The sequence below is a fragment of the Hippocampus comes genome, unplaced genomic scaffold, assembly GCF_001891065.2.
Source record: "Hippocampus comes isolate QL1 unplaced genomic scaffold, H_comes_QL1_v1.1 scaffold112, whole genome shotgun sequence".
Classification (NCBI taxonomy): domain Eukaryota; kingdom Metazoa; phylum Chordata; class Actinopteri; order Syngnathiformes; family Syngnathidae; genus Hippocampus; species Hippocampus comes.
The window spans coordinates 313,628-335,529 of NW_017805841.1; the positions used below are offsets into that span (position 1 = coordinate 313,628).

The 21,902-nt window shown below is 41.1% G+C and overlaps 5 protein-coding genes across 10 annotated transcripts in view; 2 read left to right on the top strand and 3 right to left on the bottom strand.

Annotated features, from left to right (window-relative positions):
• fancm (FA complementation group M) overlaps window positions 1-4,122 on the bottom strand; it is a 39,117-nt gene extending 34,995 nt beyond the window's left edge. For 3 of the 5 annotated variants that reach the window (XM_019888193.1, XM_019888192.1, XM_019888188.1), the window contains exons 1-4: window positions 3,348-4,121; window positions 2,548-2,720; window positions 1,800-1,877; window positions 1,561-1,719 (exon numbers count right to left, since the gene is read on the bottom strand). In XM_019888193.1, the coding sequence (XP_019743752.1) occupies window positions 1,561-1,719; window positions 1,800-1,877; window positions 2,548-2,720; window positions 3,348-4,026 (1,089 nt within the window). In that variant the 5' untranslated portion in view covers window positions 4,027-4,121. Of the gene's footprint in view, window positions 1-1,560; window positions 1,720-1,799; window positions 1,878-2,547; window positions 2,721-3,347 lie in introns of all 5 variants that reach the window. The other 2 variants (XM_019888190.1, XM_019888189.1) reach the window with 1 other exon arrangement.
• A 184-nt stretch (window positions 4,123-4,306) lies between these two features.
• Window positions 4,307-6,709, top strand: iqcc (IQ motif containing C). Its single transcript, XM_019888203.1, has 5 exons — window positions 4,307-4,405; window positions 5,353-5,496; window positions 5,569-5,854; window positions 5,987-6,108; window positions 6,531-6,709. The coding sequence occupies exons 1-5, from the start codon at window positions 4,364-4,366 to the stop codon at window positions 6,564-6,566; spliced, it is 630 nt and encodes a 209-aa protein (XP_019743762.1). The 5' UTR covers window positions 4,307-4,363; the 3' UTR covers window positions 6,567-6,709.
• A 314-nt stretch (window positions 6,710-7,023) lies between these two features.
• dcdc2b (doublecortin domain containing 2B) lies at window positions 7,024-14,502 on the top strand. The gene is given in 13 exon segments (XM_019888199.1): window positions 7,024-9,466; window positions 10,142-10,193; window positions 11,001-11,071; window positions 11,145-11,276; window positions 11,356-11,490; window positions 12,022-12,061; window positions 12,484-12,549; window positions 13,054-13,122; window positions 13,125-13,232; window positions 13,629-13,697; window positions 13,782-13,862; window positions 13,941-14,027; window positions 14,282-14,502. Coding segments are annotated over 13 exon segments (1,239 nt in total). The 5' UTR covers window positions 7,024-9,194; the 3' UTR covers window positions 14,339-14,502.
• A 21-nt stretch (window positions 14,503-14,523) lies between these two features.
• tmem234 (transmembrane protein 234) lies at window positions 14,524-16,739 on the bottom strand. 2 transcript variants are annotated; one of them, XM_019888207.1, is made up of 5 exons: window positions 16,645-16,739; window positions 16,240-16,391; window positions 16,071-16,137; window positions 15,361-15,453; window positions 14,524-15,228 (listed from the first exon to the last, which is right to left on the bottom strand). In XM_019888207.1, the coding sequence occupies exons 1-5, from the start codon at window positions 16,658-16,660 to the stop codon at window positions 15,137-15,139; spliced, it is 420 nt and encodes a 139-aa protein (XP_019743766.1). In that variant the 5' UTR covers window positions 16,661-16,739; the 3' UTR covers window positions 14,524-15,136. The 2 variants fall into 2 exon arrangements, with proteins under 2 accessions (XP_019743766.1, XP_019743765.1); XM_019888206.1 differs by having other exon boundaries at window positions 14,524-15,231; window positions 16,645-16,738.
• Window positions 16,740-17,601: 862 nt separating this feature from the next.
• Window positions 17,602-21,902, bottom strand: part of ncmap (non-compact myelin associated protein) — a 5,349-nt gene continuing 1,048 nt past the window's right edge. Inside the window, exons 2-4 of the mRNA XM_019888205.1 lie at window positions 19,500-19,597; window positions 19,337-19,421; window positions 17,602-18,323 (exon numbers count right to left, since the gene is read on the bottom strand). Coding sequence (XP_019743764.1) covers window positions 18,089-18,323; window positions 19,337-19,421; window positions 19,500-19,597 — 418 coding nt within the window. The 3' untranslated portion in view covers window positions 17,602-18,088. The remainder of the gene's footprint in view (window positions 18,324-19,336; window positions 19,422-19,499; window positions 19,598-21,902) is intronic.

The window sequence follows — 21,902 nt, forward strand, 5'->3', positions numbered from 1 at the left end:
ATAAATAAATCATATAATTTCAAACTTGTCATACAACACGACCATTATCAAATAAATACCTTACGGATTATTATTTACGTACAAAATGATCTTAAGCAGTCAAAATGCATCACTTCCAACATAGTGTTCCTCCGCGACATCAATTACTTCTTTCTGATTAGCCAAAGGTTTGGCACCATCTCATGGCATCTTAGAATGTTTTGAGAATGAGTCAACAATAAAAGCTCAAATGTGTCCCCTTTTTCAGCGAATAACAGAGAGGACATTTCAAAAACAAAACAACGATGGTCAAATACATGTCATATTTGCCAAGTCTGATATGGCGAATAAACACTTACTGGCCACAATATTGACAATAATAATATAGTTTACACGACTGCAACATACAATCAATAACACTTGTAAACGAAAACCTCTTTTGACAGTCTCAAATCGAATGCATTCAGAATTGTGGAAGAGTACAATTTCCAAGTGCAGTACCAAGTCCTGTTTACCTACGCTGGAATGTCCCTCAAGGCAAATCCCTCCCTTTTAATGGGATCAAATGTTTCCAACAAAAGGTGGCCCGGCCACACCCAACTCAACCGAACAGCACACAACGGCTTCTCGCAAAGGTGGACTCCAAACTGATACATAATAACCGTAAGAACAGACAACTGCAGAGAGAATCAATCAGCGTGGATAATTAAGTGCAAGAATGCCACTAAACCTGCCAACGCAAAGCGGCCATACGCTACGATGACATCACGTTAAAGCTCGGTCTTTCATTCCACTACAATACAAAATAGGTCATTGGGGAAAAAGAAAAAAAAAAAAAAAACAACAACAAACATTGAAAATGACACGAAGAGGCGTAACCACACAAGCCAATTCGTTGCCTGGATAAAAGAACAGCAGTAATGCTCATTTGACACCCTGATACATACCAGTAATTGGTCAACAATTCACAAACACAATTGAGAGTCTTTAAAAGGACTTCACATCCATCTTTTGGGAAAATAGGAAAACCCCACGCCAGCACGGGGGAGAACAAACTGCTCACCGAATCTCAGAACTGAAGCTGACTCGCTACTAGTCCACCATGTCGCCAGCAACAGCAAATTTTAATGTTTTCTCTCAACGTATTTTTGACACAGCTTTGTGAAATAAGCACTGGCTACAACCATTCAGTTGTATTTAACTACTAAGTTCAATACATTTGCATGTATTTTTTTTTTTTAAAAACTGTTTTTGTTTTTGACATTAATTCAGGTAAAAACTAACTTCGATGTGCAATACGTTTGAATTGAGTAGTTTATTTCTTTGTCAGTCAAGTTGTTTTGTTTTTGTGTATTTAGGCGCTTTACTACTGTTCACACATTGCATAATGTGACAGCGGCTTACAATAATAACACATGGACTGAGAGTAAAAACTTTTCACAACCAGTGTCTGCTTGGCGAGGGTTCCAGACAGTTACCGATTTACTGACTATGCACAATGTGACCACTAAGGGGCAGCAAAACACCAAAATTTAGGCTACAAATTGAACGACACACACTTTTGTATTGTCACTCACACACCTGCAGGTAGCGAGCCTGCTGGGCAGCCAGCGCCTCCCCCAGCGGCACCACCATCTTCTCCACGCTGCGCTGGTGCGAGTGGGCCAAGATGTCCGGGCTTTCCTCTGAGCGTAGCTCAATGTGGGAGATGAGCAGATTGGAGATCACGGACTGCACCGACTGCATTGGGGGTGAACACAGACGGAGTTATCATGTGTTTCGTGGTGGGCTGCAGAAAGAAAAGGTTTAAAGTCTCTCACCTTTGTGTCTCCCCCTGGAGTGGCGCTCAGGGCTAACACGCGGAACTGCAGAGTCTGACTGCTGAGCTGTCTGATCACCTGAACATGAACAAGAACAGGACGAATTAAAATGTTTATCTGCGACTGCCACAGTTACAGTTCCGAGGTTCAGGTTTGAATTTCCACTCTGGCCTTCCTGTGTGGGATTGGCATGTTCTCCCTGTTTTTGTGTGTTTTCTCTTGTCTTCCTCCAACATTTCAAAACCGTGCATGTTTGCTCCATTTAAGATTCTCTTACATTGTCCACATTTGTGAATGTGAACGCTCGTTTGTGTCTATATGTGCATGGTGATTGGCTGGCAACCATTTCAGAGTCTACCGCGCCTCTAGCCCAAGTCAGCTGAGCTAAGTACCAACCCACAACCCGAACTGGAAGTTATATAAAAGGAAGGATGTTATGAAAATTGTGTGCTAAATATTTGATAACATTTCCAGTAATCATGTGACTGACTCACTAAGCCGAAAGTCACGACAACAACCACTGAGTCTTTTGAGAGATCAATGGACTAAGGCTGAGGCGATTTTGTGGCACATGACCACAGGTCGGCATGAAACCTTGACTCAGTCCGGATCCAGACCACAGTCCGCCCTTTGAAGATGCAAACCCGAAGCTCTGATACTTCTTTGAAACTCCAACCCCGGCTCAAAATTTAGCACATTTTGGGTGAATGGCGTGTATATTAAGTGTCATGTCCAATGCCATGCTTACCTGACAGTAGGCATGGTTGCCTAGCGCCTTGTGTGCCTCGTCAATCACCACACACTTGACTTGCAGGGCTGGGCATGTGTTTCTGGACAGATCATTCATCATCACCTGAGGTGTGAGGAAGAACAAGCGCTTGGACCGCCACACTTCCTGCCTCCGGTGAGCCGCTGTGCTGCCTGCAGAAACACAGCCGGGGATATGATTAAAAACTTTGATGCCTCCATTTTCTATAGCGCTTGGTCTAATTAGGGTCGCAGGTGAGCTTGGGTTATCCATGCTGACTTTAGGGGAGAGAAGGAATATACCCTAGACGGGTCATCGGTCAATCAGAGGGCTATTATTAAAGATAACTGCAATAAAAATTCTTATGTTGGAATTAGGTATTTATTTAAATTCGGATTTCGCAGGAGTTCTTGGAAAAAAATTCACCCCACAGGTTTGAGAACCCCCCCACCCCCACCCCCCAGTTGAAATCTGAACTCCAGTCCTCGAGTGCCGCTATCCTGCCTCTCTTCGATGTTTCCCTCCTCCAACACACTTGATTCAAACGATCACGATTGTTATCAAGTTCTGCAGGTTTGTGTCTCAGTCGAGATGCATTGCTTCATGATAATTTTCTTGACACCAATTTCAATTGAGACGGGCCTTTGGCATCTTGTGATATTATAAAGGGTGTTTCAGAAATCGCACTAACCTGCGACGAAGTGCGTTTTTCATCCCCAGAAATGTGGATATAGGTTCTACAGGAAAAAAAAACTTGCATCTATGAAGAGTGAGAACATAGTGAGAGAGGAATACTGTACCAGTCAGCTCTGCCATATGCCCCTGTGGGATGCCCATCACGTTGTAGCAAGCCTCAATCTGCTGCGCCACCAGTGGCTTGGTGGGCGCCATGAACACGATCTTCCCAGTTGGATACCAACGATAGAAGTTGTACATTACAACCGCGGCGATGAACGTCTTCCCCAAACCTGTGGGAAGGCACACTAGGGTGTTTTGGAACAAAGCGGCCTTCGATATGTTGAGTTGGTACTCCCTAATCGGGTAGTTCGTGGGATAAATCCACACTGTCGCGGAGGAGCTGTCAAAACCAGGGAAGTCTGGATAGGTGATCTCTCCAACTGATGGAGTGGGAGACAGGCGCCTTTCCTGTTGGAGTAAGCTGCCATTATCATGTTGTAGGTTCTCCTCAGCTTCATTGACAGCGACGACCATGAGGTCGTCATCTTCATTATCATCATAAAGAGAGGGTTCGGGAGTTTCTGTTGTGGGGTGTCTCGCTTTCGGAGCGTCTGTTGGGTTTAAAGAGCCGAGCTCAGCCCATAGTGGATTTGGAGCAGGTCTGTGGACTGTGCCGCTTTGACTCTCTTTGCGCAGTCCAGGGACTTTTTTTCGTTCTTTTGGAGGCCGGACAACGTTGGGGGGAGGCGCGGACGAACCCCAAGTCTGAAATAAAGTCCTCTGGTTAGAAGAACCGCTCATTTTCTCGAGTTATGTCGTAAATAAAACTTTTTGGTGGGGTTGGACAGCGAGCGAGCCATAGCTAACAGAAGATGCAAACAATGGCTAATTTCCGGGTCACGTTTTTCAAAATATAAGCTTTCCCCTGCTCGAGCAAGTCTAGTTTGGTCTGTTAGACATCGTTTCATCTTATCCGGTTTATAATTACTTATTCAAATATTATTAAAAACAAAATTAACCCACATTTGGCGTAAGCATGAAGCTATAATTTTAACATCAAACTTTTATTTTTCGAACTTAACACCAGAAGTAAACGCCAAGCTCCCGCTTCTCTTTGGGGAATTACGTTACCATAGTGATGCACAGTGCTGACTGGGAGAGCACGCTCGTTCTTTTGCAAGTAACAACCTCGTTGCTAATTTATCTGCTTGCATACTGTGAAGCGGTAAAGCTTCTTTACGATCGCGGCGATTATAGCACTCTTTTTGGGTTAGGGTATGCAAAGCGGCTGTGGAAAACCGAGAACAATGCTAGCTGTTGTTAGCATTAGCCTCGTGTCTGTCCTTATGGTCGATTTTAACGCCTCGTCTTGCTAAAACAAGAACTCGCCTTTAGCTTTAACATTTTAACAGCCCTTCCCGTGTTTTTAAAGTATTAATTCTATTCAGAATGCAATATTTTGCCTCACTTTTAAAAACGAAATGTACCATTGAGTGCTAGTTCATGGTTTGAGTTTTAAGACATTAACTTGTTTTTAAGCCTTAAAACAAGGAACAGTGGTGCCTTGAGATGCGCGTGACCTAATTTGCGAGTTTTTCAAGATAGGCACCGCGCCGTCATTCGGCCGACTGGCAAATCGTGAACAATGCTTCATAAAAGATGCTTCAAGCTGTTTTATGTATCTCTATCATCAAACTAAACATACAACCTCGGAGAGTATTTAAAACAAGTACATTCCATAGCCTCTAGTTAGTCATCTTAATGTTAATGCTAACATTTAATGGGGAACGCCTGTATAACCGTTGAAGCTTCTGCAATTTGAAAACCGACAAGTTAGCAAGTTAACACATTTACAAAGCCCTCAGTCATATAACTGTACTTAGTAATTCCCTTGAGTTGTTATTAATGTATATATTTTTTTTATTAAGTACAATATGATTGATTGTATTTTTTATGTCATTAAAACAACTTTTTTGGGGGGGGGGCTGCAGCATATTACTAGCATTTCCACTCATTTCAATGAGGAAAAATGATTTAAGACACAAGTGAATCAAATGAATTAAACTCGTATCTCAAGGTACCACTGTCTACCACTCGAAGACCCCCTATTGTATGTCATCTCCGCAGGCTCACGCACGAGGCCTTCTGGTGAGGGCGGAGTTACGTCGTGCAAGGTCGGACTTTGAGGAGGTCGTGAAAGAGATAGATGGCACTTTGGCCCACTTGGGGTGGAGGGATGCCATCATTCCCATCCCCCATTTCACAGACACGGCAAGTCTCTGTACCTGTAATAAAAATTGATTTACCTTGGCGCCTTTCTCAAGCCATTTTTTTTTTAACCAGGATGGCCCCCTATGCAGGATAGATCCAGGATCAGATACCACCACCTGCTCACAGAACCCAGCAGCAGGAGATGCGGCTCCATTGTCGGAATTTAGAGGAGAAAGTCACCGTCTACGGACCACAGAAGTGCAGAGAGACAGCTTGGGAATAAAACAAGAAGCTAGGGGGTGTTCACAAAGCAGCCACGTTCTTGAGACAGTTCAGAACTTGAGCTCTGATGAGGTTCTGGAGAGCACATTGGACTCCACCTCAATCTGGAGTAGTATGGACAGCCTTCCTCTTCAAGGTAAATCCTTTGTCATATGCAGAAGTGGCAAAAGGACTCACACTTTGTACTTAAGTAGAAGCAATGCAAATGATAGATCGGTAGATTTTAAAATCTCGATACATCAATGCATAAATAATGTGTCTTCTCCAGGTCGGCCGCGGTACCGCTCGGCCCAGGAGGTGCCCGCTGATCCCAAGTCCCTGCGATGCCATAGAGACGCCCTGACCATGGAGCTGCTGTGGCTGCAGCAGGCCATCGACAGCAGGAAAAAGGTGAGTCGCTGGTATAGTACAGTATTTCCCTTCATTTAATCCGCACTGGCGCTCCACCACAGGGTCGACGCTCAAGATATACTACGGTGATATTTATGGCACCTCAGTGAATCAGCCGCGTTATTTAATGACCACCAGCGGCCTTTTTTTTTTTTTTTCCCCACACGAGGGTCAGTTTGTACTTGCTGTTGTACAGTACAATACGCACAATTCTTTGCCGGGAAGATGGCGGATTGTAGATATTTATTCATTTCAAAATGAATTTTCCACTTTTGGAAGTCATCACTGCCAGGGGCAAATTTCAACTTTGTAAATGGTATGAAAGTTATTTTATAAACTGCAAATCATGTATCTTTGTTCATCTATACCCGCGAGGAGGACACTAATTTTGAATTGTGTTCCTGTCTTTCTCTCCTCTGCAGTACTTGTCTCTCAAGGACAAACTGAGCATGTATTGAAGTGGACCTTGCTGTGCAAATGTGTGCATCAATTTACTGTCAACAAATTGCCTCCGTTTTCTTAAACGAAATGGCTGAATTGTACATTTTGTATTTTATATGTTAATGTAAAACATGAATAAACATATTTTCTTACTATGGTGCTTCATTTTGTCTTATTACTGATGTTGTTGTCACATACTCCTGTTTTATTTGAGACGATCTGAAAATGGACAAGATAGTAAGGGGACCCCACAAATGTAGATTCAGACAAAGGACGGTACAAAAATATTTCCACAAAAACAAAGGACAGACAAAGCATAAACAGAAAGCGCTGGCAACACAAAACCAGGAAAAGCCACTATGAACAAAAAAAAAATCCCACTGCAAACGGCAAGGAATTTTTGATCCCCAAAAATACCCAACACAAAATGAGAATCCAGAAACAACAAGAAATTGAAAAAATACTTAGGAAACAAGAAAACTATCAAAACGAGAGCGGCCATAAACATGAACGAGGCATCGAGAAATCTTCTCGTGAGCAAACAGCAAGCAAGGTCAATAATCTGACAATGACAAGGCAGCTTGGCAGTCCTTAAATATATGGCAGGCCTTGATTGGTAACGAGAAACAGGTGCACCACTGAAGAGGCACGCCCTCCACTCCAGCTGGTGCCGAAAACCAAAACGGAGCAGAAAATGACAGTACCCGCTCCTCAACGGACGCCCCCTGGTGGACTAATTGGTTTAGACGGATTGGCTCTTCATGCACCCTGGAATCAGATAACACGAAAAGCTGTCCACTATAGTAACCGCTGTCCCTCAAAGGGTTAATGTCAGGTTCATACATTTTGATGTACAATTACTATCAGGACATTCATAAGCCATTCATAAGTGTTATGTCCAGTATTGAAGTGTTTTGAAACCACTTCAGTCACACACCTATTACAATATTGGTGCATTGAAAAAAAATATGCGCAAATGTTATCATACGGTATCAACCTCCCGCCCCCTCCCACTCTGTCCCTTTTGTTGTGGTTGCTGCCGGTGGTTTGACCCACGAAGCCATTCACTGCTGTCCGCGCTGTCATAGCAACCAGGAAATACACAAGGCTGTCGGTTCTTGTGTGTGGAGCAGAAGAACGTGGCCAGTGTGCCACCACCACCACTGCCACACAGGGGGGATTCATCTCTATCTTCAGTTTGTGGTGTGTATCTGCAGAGTGTGTGTTCACGAATGCCTACATTTGACTGGAGATTGTCATTTCTGTTGAAATTGTGTGTTGAGTGCTGAAGAGCTGACTATGAAACTGAACGGCTGTGGAAATATGGGGGATGTGATGAATAGTGTGTGTATGGCCCGAATGAGCGAAACAGTTTGAAGTTGGAATGGTTGAAATGGGTCAAGAAATCTGGAAAGTTGGGGTACTAAATATGTAAAATTTCGTTGCAAAAAATGTGGACTTTGGGGAATGTTTGAAAATTGTTTTTGCTGAATGGTTTGAATTTGGAATTAGAACAGATTGACAATTTAATTTTTTTTTTTTTTTGGATTAAATGTCTTATTCACTTTCAAGTTTTGTTTTTGTTTTTTGTTTTTGTGTGGGTGGGTGTGGAAAATGTGGCATCTTGGGAAGGCAATGTCAAACATGTCCAGAATGAGGTGAATATTTTGAAATTGGTATGGTTCGAATTGGAGGAGAAATGTGGAAGGAGTAGAACACATTGGCGGAATGCGTTTTGGGATGCAGGATGAGAGTGCCAAAAATCTGACACTCAACTGAAATGCTGCAAAAATAAAGTGGAAATGATGAAACCATGAATGTCAGACTCAGGATGGTTTGAATCAATTAATAATCTGAAGGAGGCGGTACATAAATGAACTCGGTTTTATTTGGGGGATTTTAGTGTGAAAAATGTGTGGTTGCCGGTGAGGGAAGGGAAACTGATTTTTGGAGTGAGAAAGATGGGGAACTTTTTTTTTTGTTGATGGACCCCTTCACTGGACTGTTTTTTGTGCGTGTGGAAAACATGAAAATGTCAAAGGTGGTTATTTTGGTGGAATGTGGAAAGCAATGTCCTTCCTTTTTGGAATTGGAGGGGTTTGAATCAGTGGAGAAATGCAGAAGGAGTAAAACAGTTAAAATTGGCGGAATAATAATACTAATCAAGTTTTTGGGTACAGAACTGCACTTTAATGAAAGAGGTTGGTGTGATTGGTGAAAAACATGAACCAAAATGCTGGAGAAATAAAATTGAAATATAGAATGTGAGACTTGGAATGGTGAGAGTTAACTTATTAATATGGAAGGAGGTGTTAAATATATCACATTTCGGAATTTTATTTTGAAATCTGGGGGATTTGGGGATTCGGAATAGTTCCTAAGATGTGCCGAATGAGTTGAATATTTTAAAGTTGAAATGGTTTTGAAACGGTCAGCAAATGTGGTGGTAAATATGTAATTGGGACATTTTATTGTGAAAAGTGTGGAGTGTGGAAAATAGTACTTCCTGTTATGAAATAAGACGAACACTGAGTTTTGAATGGGGAAAACAGGGTACTTTTTGTTGAACATCTCATTAGCTTTTGTGTGCGCGTGTGTGTGTGTGTGTGTGTGTGTGTGTGTGTGTGGTAGCAGAGAGCGCCGAAATGGCCGCCACCACAGCGCTACCCCCAGTGAAAAGCGTGGTAGTGTACAGGAACGGAGACCCCTTCTTTAGCGGCCGCCGGTTCGTGATCAACCAACGGCAGGTGTCCACCATGGAGGCCTTCCTCAATGAGGTGACCTATAATATCGGGGCCCCGCTGGCCGTCAGGACCCTGTACACTCCCAGGCAGGGCCACAAGGTCGCCGACCTCCAGGACTTGCGGACGGGGGCCCAATATGTCGCCGCCGGTTTTGAGAAGTTCAAGAAACTGGAGTAAGCACCGGCCAGCCTTTTGTATTCTGCTTAGGCGAGGCTGGAAGTACAAATACTTTGTTACTGTACTTGAGTAGTTTTTTTTTTTTTGAAAAGTTCTCACTTTGACTTTGGAAAAAAAAAAGACATCCGTACTTTCTACTCCTTACTTTGTTGAAAGAGGCTTGTTAGCTTTCTCTACCTACACTGATGACAACACGATGTCAAAAAGAAAAGAGGGAAATAGAGCAAGCCAATTGCGTTTGAGATATTGATTTTTTGAGGGGGGGGAAGAATAGCAACAACATAAAGAAACGAAGGTGAAGTCAAGTCAAAAATGTTCTTTACAATAATATGTTCTATGCCACCCCACTAGTCGAAACACAGATTAACATTTGTGGAATAAGAATTAAGCAGAAGAAAAGACTCGTTTTTATCTATCTGCGGGCGGCATCCAATTTGTCCTCTACTGCCACTTGCTGTCGACGGAAAATGACATCACAGTGCCTCAGAGCTCAGATAATGACTGTCATGGCTCACCTGCTCACGTTTGGTCATGTGACGTCAGTCACCTGAGCTCTTAGGGCAGAGCAGTTTTTTTTTTAACTGAGTACTTTTAGGACTTGTGCTCATTTGTATGGAAGACTTTTTTTTTTTTTTTTTTTTTTTTTTAATGTGTGTGCTCTCATGATGCAGCTACGTCAACACCGGTGTGAAAAAGCAGCCGGCAGCTCGTGAAGACACACAGGTAGGCCGGCTCGTCTTTCTGCTGCTCAGTCAATGACTTATTTATCCAAATCCAACCCCAGGAATGCACCAGTGGACCTCCTACCAAGCCAACTCGGATAAAAATAGACCAAACGTCTCATACATGTTTTGATTGTTGATTAATCCTGCACTAAGGATAAAAAACGAATTTGTGGATTCGGGACTCAACTTGTTCGATGCCCAGCGAACGAGTGGCTTTGTTCTCACTCCAACGGCGCCATTTCTTCTTCGGACAGAATTGAAAGAGAGTAACTGTGTGTGCCTTGGACATGCGCCCCGCGTGCACCCATCATGTCGACTATGTGCATTGCGGAGCGCTCGCATGCCTGGTGTCGTGGTTGCTGTGGAGCACTGCGGCAAATGTGGCATCATGTGAAAGTTAAGCTTAACAGTATATGGACAGTGGATTAATCAGTGCATGTCCAGGCAAGTCCAAACGGCCGCTTTGTTTTCCCTCACGAGCATAGTAAAGGTCACAATTGCAAACCCAATGACTTCATTTAATGAATGCTTAACATGCCTTTATCTGTCCGCTTTCTAGTTAATCACTTGTTCTTATGTAATATAGATGGGCAAAGATAAAAATTGGTTGGATGACGGCTTGTATCGAGAAAAGTGTTTTTTCTCATGTGGAAAATTGATCTAAAATGTTTGCGAAACACTGCACGAGACTACCATGCTGCCTTTTGACAACAGATTCACATAAAATTATGTAAGAGATTCACAATTATGGATCAAACTTGTGCTCGATGGAAATACGGCTCATTTATCGGCATGTCTCCCGCAGGCAAAAATAATCCCGAGGCCTAATGTGTCAGCCAAATGGAAGAAGTTTGTTCCAGTGCCCTGTATTATACAGTAAGACAAAACTCGTCCGATCACACACGTTTAACTCGACGCATTTGCGTGACGAATTTATGTCATATTTCAGCGTTTTCCGCAATGGGGACATCTTGTGTCCACCCTTCCGATTCATCATACCTCGCAGTATGCAGCGGGACCTGGAGCAGATCCTCAGCCTGGTCACGGACAAGGTCAGCTTACGGACTGGCGCCGTGCGGAGGTCAGTTAAAAAATAAAAATTAAAAAAAAATAACACGCAGACAAAAAATAGGATTGACTGGACCGATTGTGACTGTCAGGTTGTGTTCTGTGGACGGGGCCACAGTGACCTCGGCGGGGGAGCTCGAGACCGGATGCTGCTACGTTGCCGTGGGAACCGAGAAGTTCAAGAAGCTTCCGTACGTGGAGCTGCTAGTCTCTAAAACCACAGAGAGGTATATCAATCAAGGCTTTAGAATTGTGAAAAATCAAGCCCTGGTCCCTGCTGTCAAATGTTGTCAGAGTGGAAGCTCGCTTGCAAGGCTTGGGCCAAGTAGCTTCTGAGAATATTTATGGCTGAGATGCAGAAATTCCGTGGATTCGGACAATTTTAAATGAAACAAGGTTGAATGTCTTGATTAATTTTGATAATCGATTTGTTGTCAATGAATCATTTTTACCTCTAGTGTTATACTTAGACAAACAATATCGTCTCAACTATATCAAGTTTCCTATTAAAAAGCCAACGTTGTCGATGAATCATTTTCCCCTCTATACTTAGACAAACAATATTGTCTCAACTATATCAAGTTTCCTATTAAAAAGCCAAACTCAAAACCGCCTGTTGTTTCCTTGGTCATTTCCATTAACGTTTGCGACTCAAAAAAATCCACTGAATTTTGCAAGCCGAATGCCGTGAATGAAATATTTGGGTCTTTTACTACACACTGATTCCTTCGATTAACATTGACTTTGCCTATTTATAGGTATTACCCAGGAAGACGACGGGCGTTGAGGAGAAACGTGGTAAATATCAATTTGATGCGCTGACAACCCAAGCAGCAGACAACTCTTGTTTTCCCCAAAACATAGAAACACAAGCGGGACTTCATTGTGGAGGGCAAACAGTATATCATGCACACCACTGACTAGTTTGTCATAAAAGAATGAAAATGTTAGGACACTTACAAGAAGGATTTCATCCGCCATAACGTACAGTGGCTCACAAAAGTCAGAGCACACCTCACATTTTTTGCCAATTTCTTTTTACAGGATGATACTGAGAGAAAAAAAAAAATCACACTTTGGTACACTGTAATTTAGTCAGCAAGGGCGGACTGGGGAGAAAAAGTGGCCCAGCAGTCATTGAGAGACTGGCCCACTTTGTGCGATGTGGATGGAAGTCGCTGTTAATCCGTCCGAATTTTTAAAAAATATTTTTGTTGTAGAACAGGAAGGAAGGAAGCGGTCCAGAAGACCAATGTAGTGACTCTGCTCTGCTCAACTCTCCAGAGGTAAAACCATATACACCGTATATAAATATAGTAGGGATGCAGGATTTTCTGAATCAATAGTTGCAAGTCGTCCAGGTCCTGAATGAGTAGTAAGCCCCAAATTATGCCACTACTGTTTTGACTGTTGACATTTAGTGTATTTTTTTTAGCTTTTTTTAATCAAATGCCATCTTATTTTTACACCCCATATATATATTTACTTTTGTCTCATCAGTCCACAGAATATTTCTCCCCAAATCTCGAAGGGAATCACAGTAAGCCCCAAATTATGCCACCACTGTTTTGACTCTTGGCATTTAGTGTATTTTTTTTCCTTTTTTTAATCAAATGCCGTCCTATTTTTACGCCCCGTATAACGAGACACGCATCTTGCAAAAATATTTACTTTTGTCTCATCAGTTCACAGAATATTTCTCCCCAAATCTCGAAGGGAATCATTAAGATCCTTTCGTGAAATGTGAGACGAGACATTTTTGTCAAAGCCCAACACACTGTTTCTATCAGTCAGACGAGCGGAGGGTGAAATCGACGGGTTATGAAGCTGCTCCCCCGAAGCAGGTTTTGCTTAAGTCTATCGCGGCGTCTTCAAGCCGGGAGCGCGCAGGAGGAGGAGGGAGGAGGTCAGAGGAGCCAAGGAGGTGCAGGAGGACGAGAATACAGCGACAGAGCTTCCCGTTGATCAGGTTTCCTATATATAAGCCACTTGATTTGGTCACAATACAGTATTGGGTACACCTGGACAATCCCATCGGAGCTTTAGGCCAAAATTTGACCGTTAAATAACGTCAGGAGTCTTAATTTAAGAATACATTTACTCCTGTTTTATTTTTGTTTTTTTGGGGGGGTAATTGTCATTTTTCTTCCATTTATGTAGCAAATGCCCCATTGTCAAAAGTTTCTATCGATTGTTTGTCCTCATCTGTTTGGAAAATGTTAAACCTAACATTCACGATGGCAAATCCATGTGTGTGGTCCAGTCGCAATTATTGACACAGCTCATTTATTGGTACTTATCAGATAAAGTGAATTGTACAGCTATTTTTTTTTTTTGAAACCGTTAATGTGTCTTTCATCCTAAGAGAGTGGCAGAAATAGTGGAGGATGAGGAGCTGAACATCACATATGACGCTCTGAATGGCACGCTGAAGGTTTACATGATTATAAACGCAAGCATTCTATGAAAAAGTTCTGCTTTTGCATTGAAAGGACTCTTAAAAATGTTACATTTATAGTTGCCGCCACCTGAGCAAGATGACGCGGAAAAGACGGCGGCAATACAAAGCACAAAAGAGGAGTTGAGCAGTGAAAACCTGGTACGCACACATCGCACGCTTTTGGGGGTCTAACTTCTTGTGTTGCGGGTCTTCTAACCTGAGTCTCTTGATTTAAAGGAGCCTGAGCTCAACAGAATGACCCTGAACACCCCCAACTGTCACGGAGAAATTCAGGGATATACTTTGGAGCATCAAGATGAACAGGCAAGTGGAACCGCATAAACTACGTGCGCCACGAAGCGCCCTCTAGTGGTACGCCAAGGAATCACTGTTTGAGTACAGTTGAGCATATTGTGACGATGACTTGCAGTATGATGTTTATATTTTATAATTTTTACTCTTTGGTGGTACTTGGTGTAAAATGTTTGATATGCACTGCTATATATGATATCAGGGTTCAATATCACATCTACTTTTGTGTGTGTGTGTGGGTTTTTTTTTGTTTTGTTTTTTTACAGGAGAAAAGAGCACAGAAGCACAACCAGGGAGAAGGCCAAATCGAGCAACCATCATAACCACTCTCTTTATTTGCTTTTATCAAAACTGTATTCCAAAAAAAAAAAAAAGAGCCTGGTAATGTCATTAATTATTGTTTTTGGGAGGTAAATGCCCATTAAAAAAAAGTAGAACCAATGCTTCATGATATGTACATTTTAGTTCATGCAATGAAAATTATTTCCAAAAAGACGAATTAAAAGTATTCAATTAAAAGTGTATCTTTTTTGGTGAGATTTGTTTGGATACAGCTACACAATATTACACACAGCAATACACTTTTTCACGTCTGACAGTTTTGATCACATCATTCTGGATTTTATTACCTCTGCCAAGCAGGAAGAGGAAAAGTATTGTTTCAAACAGCATTTGTTGGTTTCATTTTGGGCTCAGGGAAAAAACACTGCAGGGTGAACAAAAATAATTTGGTTGAAGAGAAACTGCCCGAAGGTGGATTTCCGACGGCTCATTTTAAGAGTTTACATAATTTTTCCATAACCAGAAAGTAGCAAAAAACAGACAACCAAAAACACAAACACGACAATTTTTCACTATTTTAGGGGATTTTACGCCATTTTTCGTAACTCGGAAAATACATTGGATAAAAAACATTTACCCTCAATTAAAGAGACACTAACACAATAAATAATATACTTTTGATTTTCTGACAAAAATACAATTCTTTTCTGACTTCCGCCACTTCGATCATTTGTGATTGAATGGTTGGGTGTACCAAGGTGGAACACCTACAAATGCAACGAATTTCGGCCATGTTTAGCGAAGATGATCTTCCGAGCGCGTTTATGCTCACCGGAAGGTCATTGGGCCTGAGCCTGAGTGCCCGCGTCATCTACGGAGCTTACGATACACAAAGTGACCCCGACCATAGTGAGTAACATTCCGGCAACAGCTTCTGAAAAGACACGGACATATAAAGGTTTCAAAACTAAAGAGAACATTTGAACAAGGCTGATGAAGTTGGCTTTCTTTTTTTTTTTTTTTCTTTTGTAAAGGCAAACTAGCACGATCGGACTGAACTCACGTTTGCCTCCAAAATCCTCGCACAGCAACTTGCCAGTGAGCAGAGTCCAAAGGAAGGTGAGAGAGTTGGACACGGGGACAGCCAATGACAAGTCTGCATGATAAAATGAATGACAATAATGAAAAGACCGCCAAAAAGACGATGAAGGGTTGTTTTCGTCAAAAATTAAATAAAGGCAATTAGTCGGTAAAAATGTCTCAAAATAATACGACTTTATTCCCATTAAGTGACAATTTTTTAACAATATGCGACTTTTTCCACTTTAATCTAAAAATATCAAAAAGTTTTTTTTAATTTTGAAACCATACATCTTATCTTAACCTGCAACTTTTTAAAAAAAATTTTGAAACCATACATCTTATCTTAACCTGCAACTTGTTTTTATGAAAAATCGGACTCTATTCATGTGAATTTCCAATTTAGGTACATGTATGTGACATTTTTCTCAAACATGTAAACTTCATTCACGTAAAAATAAAAATACAAATCACTCGATTATGAAATTAGGCAAACTTTTTTTCCTCATTAAAATACTTTTTTTTCCCAAAACACTTACAGTTATTCAATTCCGACAGAAATCTCGAAAATATATAGACTTTTGTCGAAAAACTGCGAGACCTTTGAAACCTCCCTTTATTCTTGCAAAATTAGTTGAATCTAGAAAATGGACATTGACTTTGACACCTGGGATCTACGGTTTAATGTCTCACCTGTGGTGGAAAGTGTGTAATAGTACACTAAAGAGCCACTTTGGTTCAGGACAAACGGGATGAGATACTGAGGATGGATATAGAATAGAGAATGAAGGGCATCCATTTTATGTTTACAACATTTGAGAAAATGAGCGAATGCAAAATAAGTGAAATGTGCTATGTTTACCTTGAGATTAAGGAAGAGAAACTTGAGCTCAGCAAGAAACTGAGCCACTTTGCTGGACTTGGACACATGTTCGATACCTTCAGTGCCTTTTTTCAGGAAAGGGTTGGTGCATCCCCATAACACGGACACCAGCAGGAGACTCAGCACTTCCACTATTGAGCAGCATAGTTTAGGTTATTTGAATATGCAAATGTTTGTCACTAGAGACATAAAATGATGAGTTCCGGTGTAACTTCCTTAGCATGTGGGCTACAAGGAAATCTGTCGGATAGTTACGTTGTAATCAGTTCAATGACGCCAAACACGATCGTATTAGTTTCATTAAAACTGAGAAAATACACACGCATAACTCGGCTTATATAAGCGTTGAGACTGTTGGAAAGATACAATGAGTTAGCGACTTACCTGGAGTCACCATCATAACAACGTCACAGACTGCTGACGTGTTGCGTTCAAGACCGCTTTGAAATTGTCGGATAAACTTCTTTACAAGAAAAGAACTGTTCGAAGTACTTTACGCCAAAACCAAATTCTGTGCTTTTTTTTTTTTTGCCCAAAGTGCCTTGTTGAATTAACCAACACCAGATTCAAGAGTCAAGTCCTCAATTTTTTTTAGTTTATTGAGTTGCTTAACATTGCACTTCTTTTATATTCCCCTGTAGAGGTGATTCTCAGCATTATTGGTCAAAGATGGGCAGAATAACACGACAGTACATTTCTCTCCCATCGTTCAATGCTGTTGGCTTCGTTCAGTAAAGCTAAAGGCGACCCAAATCAGATTTTTTTTCCCACCCATGCCGTGTCTGTTTTTTTAATGACAGTTGGAAATTTGTCTCAATTCCGTTTTTTAACATAGTTTTTAAAATAATGATTAAATTAAAATATATTACCCCAAAAATTATCTAAAATGTTTTTAACAGTTTGATATACACTTCTGAAATAATAGATTGGCTCAAATTAACTGTAATGATGATTTCTGTTAATTACTTGCACGTTTACTCTCTTTTTTTCCAGCAAATCTAGGTATGTTTATTTGAACACAAAGTTATAATTATTCTGTTTTATGCACTTTAACAAGTGGATACTGTACTGTACACAGGTTAATTTCGTACCTTCTGCCATCTAGTGGAGGAGCATTTAATTGTTCTCCCCGTCAATATACGTCACTGAGATTGATGGCGAGATCCAATATTGCTTGTAAATAATCATTTTCTCTGAATGGGAATCACTGCTCATACCGCTTATCCTGTTGAGGGTGGCTGGTAGGTGCAACCTGTCTCAGCTTTCTTTAGCCAAATGACTACATCCAGAACTGGTCCAATCAATCAGTAGAGACCAAAAAAAAGAAACATTCAGACTTGCATTTGCATCGTAACTGAATGCCTGAAAATCCAGTTTTATTCAATTCCAATGCGATCTAAAGATAAAAAAAAGATACAAATATGAAGAACAATGAAAAGTAAAGTGCAAAACTGGTTTGTTTTACAAATAAACCAAGAAAATGTGTGGGTGGGGGGGGGCTAAAAATAAAGTATAAATCTGAGCTAAAAACGTGTCATACTGGCAACCAGGAATGATTAATCCTTTTTTATTTCATAGTGGTTGGGTGTCTTCTAAATGTGATACTCAGCTGTACTGAATAAATGTACACAATTAAGACCAACCAAGGACTGGTAGTGCAAACACTGACTATTGATACAAAAAGCAGCCTCACTTCACATCCTTCCTGAAGCCCTTTTGTGGTGTCTTTTTGTTCACATTTAGTCTCGGATTAACCATAACAAGAAAGTCATGTTTCCACACAGGATTCAGTCTATAAAGACAGGCGCGTCAGTCTTTTGAGCGGATGTTACGTGTTTAATGACGTGTCATGGATGGTAACCGCCGTGGATCCACTGGCCGTGCTGAACTCTTCTATGGGATGCAGAGAGCTCGGTTCTGCTCTCAGCGACGGCGACGAGCTGAGGTTCGACGAGCTGACTCCGATGGTGGCCATGGGCATGATTGGAGCCGCAGACTGGGACGCCTTCTTATGAGGTTTGGAGACCCCGCTGGACCCCAGAAGTCGGGATGCGTGGGTTCGCCTGATCTCAGAGAAAACGGAAATTAAGGGCAACATTTCCACATGAAGACAAAATCTTTTTTTTACCAACAGTGGTACATCAAGTTTTGAGTGCCGAGCAAGGTTATTGGAGTTAACGAAAACTAAGTAAATTACTAAAACAAAAATTGAAAAACATTTTCGTCAGCAAAACATAATCAAAACGAAAATGCTTTCGAAAAAATGAGAACTAACTGAAATGGCATCTTAGATTTATAAAACTAGCTATAATTATAGCAGACATGTCCTTTGTTTTTGTCTTTGTCAATGATCATACAAGAGCCTTCGGGGTTAACTTTCCTCTATGTCCGTAGAGAAGTACTTAGTGACCTTTTTTAAACTTACACTTGTAGTGACTGCGCACGTGAGAAATTGTCGCTTTCTTCGAGTTCTACAATTTCCACACACTCCACAAATACTGCATATACGGAAAGAAAACTCAAACTAATACTAAAGCTAATATAAACTAAACTAAAACAATGCGTTTGCGAAAAAAATAAAAACAAAAAACCCTAAACTCAAAACAAAAGTCCAAACTAAATTAAAAACGTACTACAGTATATTAAAAAATACAAACCTATTACAACTCTGGTGTTGACTGACCCAATTTTCAAAATTTTAGCCATATGAGCTGTTGTTCAAATGATTTTTTTTTTCTCTTGAGGTAGGACCAAAAATTTCAGGCCAAGCACTTGCTTCAATGTGTTTATTACCACTCCCACTTGAAGTTTACTTAAAAGTAAAAATGAAAAAAAAAAAAGAGAATTACACCTTTTTTACTTATTCACACCACATTAACTTTGTTGTATGAAAAAGTGCTAGCTCAATGCTAACACACAACGCAAACAACGTGACAGGGGACATGCTGACCTGGTTGCATATACAGTATTTGCGTACAACACAGCCGGGACCTCATAGGAAGTCAAAAGTGATAAAGTGTGTGTGTGTTTATTCCCTATAGTTGCTATGCGACATTGTAAAGGAATGCGGCCTTACTTGTTGTACGTCTTTAGGATGAATAGAAGAATAGTGAGGATGATAATAATACCGATGACGATGACAGCGATCATAGCACCAGAACCTGGGAGGAAAAACAACCAATTGTGATTTGAGTGGTATGATGTGGATATACTGAAATGCATCATGGGAAGGCTCTCACTCTGGATGAGGATTTGTTCTTTGGATTTGGTGATGCTGGGAGGTGATGATGTGTTGCTTTCGGGTGAGGCAGTTGAAGTTTGCATCTTCAGCGTGAACCTGCACAAGCAAGGAAAAAAAAAAAACGCTTCGAAACATATTTAACCCTTTCGGAGACAGCGGTTACTACAGTGGACATCTTATCATGTGATCAGGTTACAGGGTGCATGAAAGGGGTAATAAATAGTTCGAGTGCATGTCATATAAATACAAATTATATTATTCCGGATGGGCGGCCCGGTGGTTCAGTGGTTAGCACGTCGACCTCACAGTGCAGCCAGCTTGGGCCTCCCTGTGTCGAGTTTGCATGTTCTCCCCGGGCCTGCGTGGGTTTCCTCCGGGTACTCCGGTTTCCTCCCACATTCCAAAAACATGCATGCGTATTAATCACTGGCAGTGTTGACCTATGATGATCCGTGCCCATTAGCGCCAACATACAGTATATTATGTGGACTGTTTGCAAAGGTGACAGCTTGTGATAAGTGGCCGCTTGATGGTCGGACATCCTGTTGTGATACGCTGAGCTAATATCACTCAGATTCAAATGTTTTAGTGCAGGCTAGTTTTCAAGCTTCATGTTAAAAACAAAAATATGTCATACATCAGACTTATACTGCACATGCAAAGTTGTGACTGCATTGGGGGCGGGGCGGCTGTGATTTTAACTGTTCTATTTGTTTTATTTTTTTAAGTCCAGAGGACCTTTAAATATAAAAATACACCAAATATAGTTTGGTCCGCTCTCTCATTTTCCGGGTACTTGGCATACTTCCTCAGCATGTCGAGCTGAGTAATGACCTCAGTTTCCTTGAGCATGCAACTTTCTGTGTGCATTCAAGATATGTCGGTCTGGCCCCATTATCAACAAAACCAAAACATTCTGTCTCCTGTTTTTCTTCAAATTGGCTGTTCGCCTCAGCACACTTTCTCTTCATAGGTGTTTTGAAAGACATACAGGTAACTGAGACCGGGGGGGTAGGATAGCGTTTCCTTCCACTTTGCATCACTTTATAATTACATTTTGATGCAATCCGTCGTAAGCTTGAGCTACAAGTGATTTAAAAAATAAAAAAAAAAACGCCCAAGGCAACAATACGGCAAAAAATGTGGGGGCCACATTAAAATTGATCTTTGGTGTAGTAGTAGCAGGCTGCAAAATATCATCCCTGCAAATGCCCTCCTCCAACCTGTGTTAACATTACAGCAATATTTATTGACGTATAATTACAATATAATGTTCGTAAGAATACGTCAGTGAGCGTGATATGCCGGTAGCGGGATGATGTATTTGCATACATTGAGGCAAAGGGGAACGTTAGCACGTCGCGCCATCGGTTGGCGCTTCCTGTTCAGTGTGTGACAATCTCTATATTGTTCCACAAATCATCATGTGATACCCTTTCACCTTCGTCAAACAACAGGTTTAATGGTCTGTAAACCAAGCAGAACGGGAACTAAATTGACCCGTACATTTAAAGACCACAGCGGCACGATGAATCACGCGAAAGTGATTCGAAAAGAACATTCAGGTGCAACGCAAGGGCAAATTTGACATTCTTCTCGGGTAGTTTATGAAACATAGTGTGGTTAAGTAACCAATTGAATGTGTGAGTTTTGTTTGAGACCTCCGCCGTAAGTCAAGTGACTTGAGACAAATTTGGTTGTGACCAGGCTTGTAACTCAAAACACTTTAAATCTCAATTCATCTTTCCCCGTTGAAATGAACGGAACGAATTCCAGCCCCTCATCCGCCCCAAAAAACAGCTTTCAGATGTGTTTTTTTTTGTTTGTTTGTTTTTTAGTAGGGAAAACTGCACTTGATTTAATTTTTTAATATTTTTAAATAAACATTCACGAATTACACAATTAAGTAACGTGAAAAAGAAGAAAACATTTTTTGTTGCACTTTGCATCAATCGAATGATAATTGTGTTGCTGTTCACCTCGGCCATTTGGGGGCAGTATAAGACAAATAGTACACGGATGTGGGTACAGTATTGATGTCTCAGCTCCTCGCAGTGGATAAAGAATAAATAAGTGAATACCATTACAATAAATGTCTAAAACTATTGTGCGTTTACCATTACATGTTAGCATAGCATTAAGCTAACAGCTGAACCGCGACATGCTTGTTTTAAATACACAATGTCTAATTCTCAGAGCTTAAACTTCCGTTTGGCAGAAAGCTTAAACTGGAAGTGGCATTCCACAGCTTCAAGCTTTTTTAAAAGAATTGTTAATTTGAGTTTACCGCCACCATACAGCGCTCGTATCTCAAATTTGGACTCACAAGTCAAAGCAAAAAAAAAAACTGTCTGGCTCGTATTTCCCAAAACTCATGAATTCAGTCACTCGTATCTCAAAG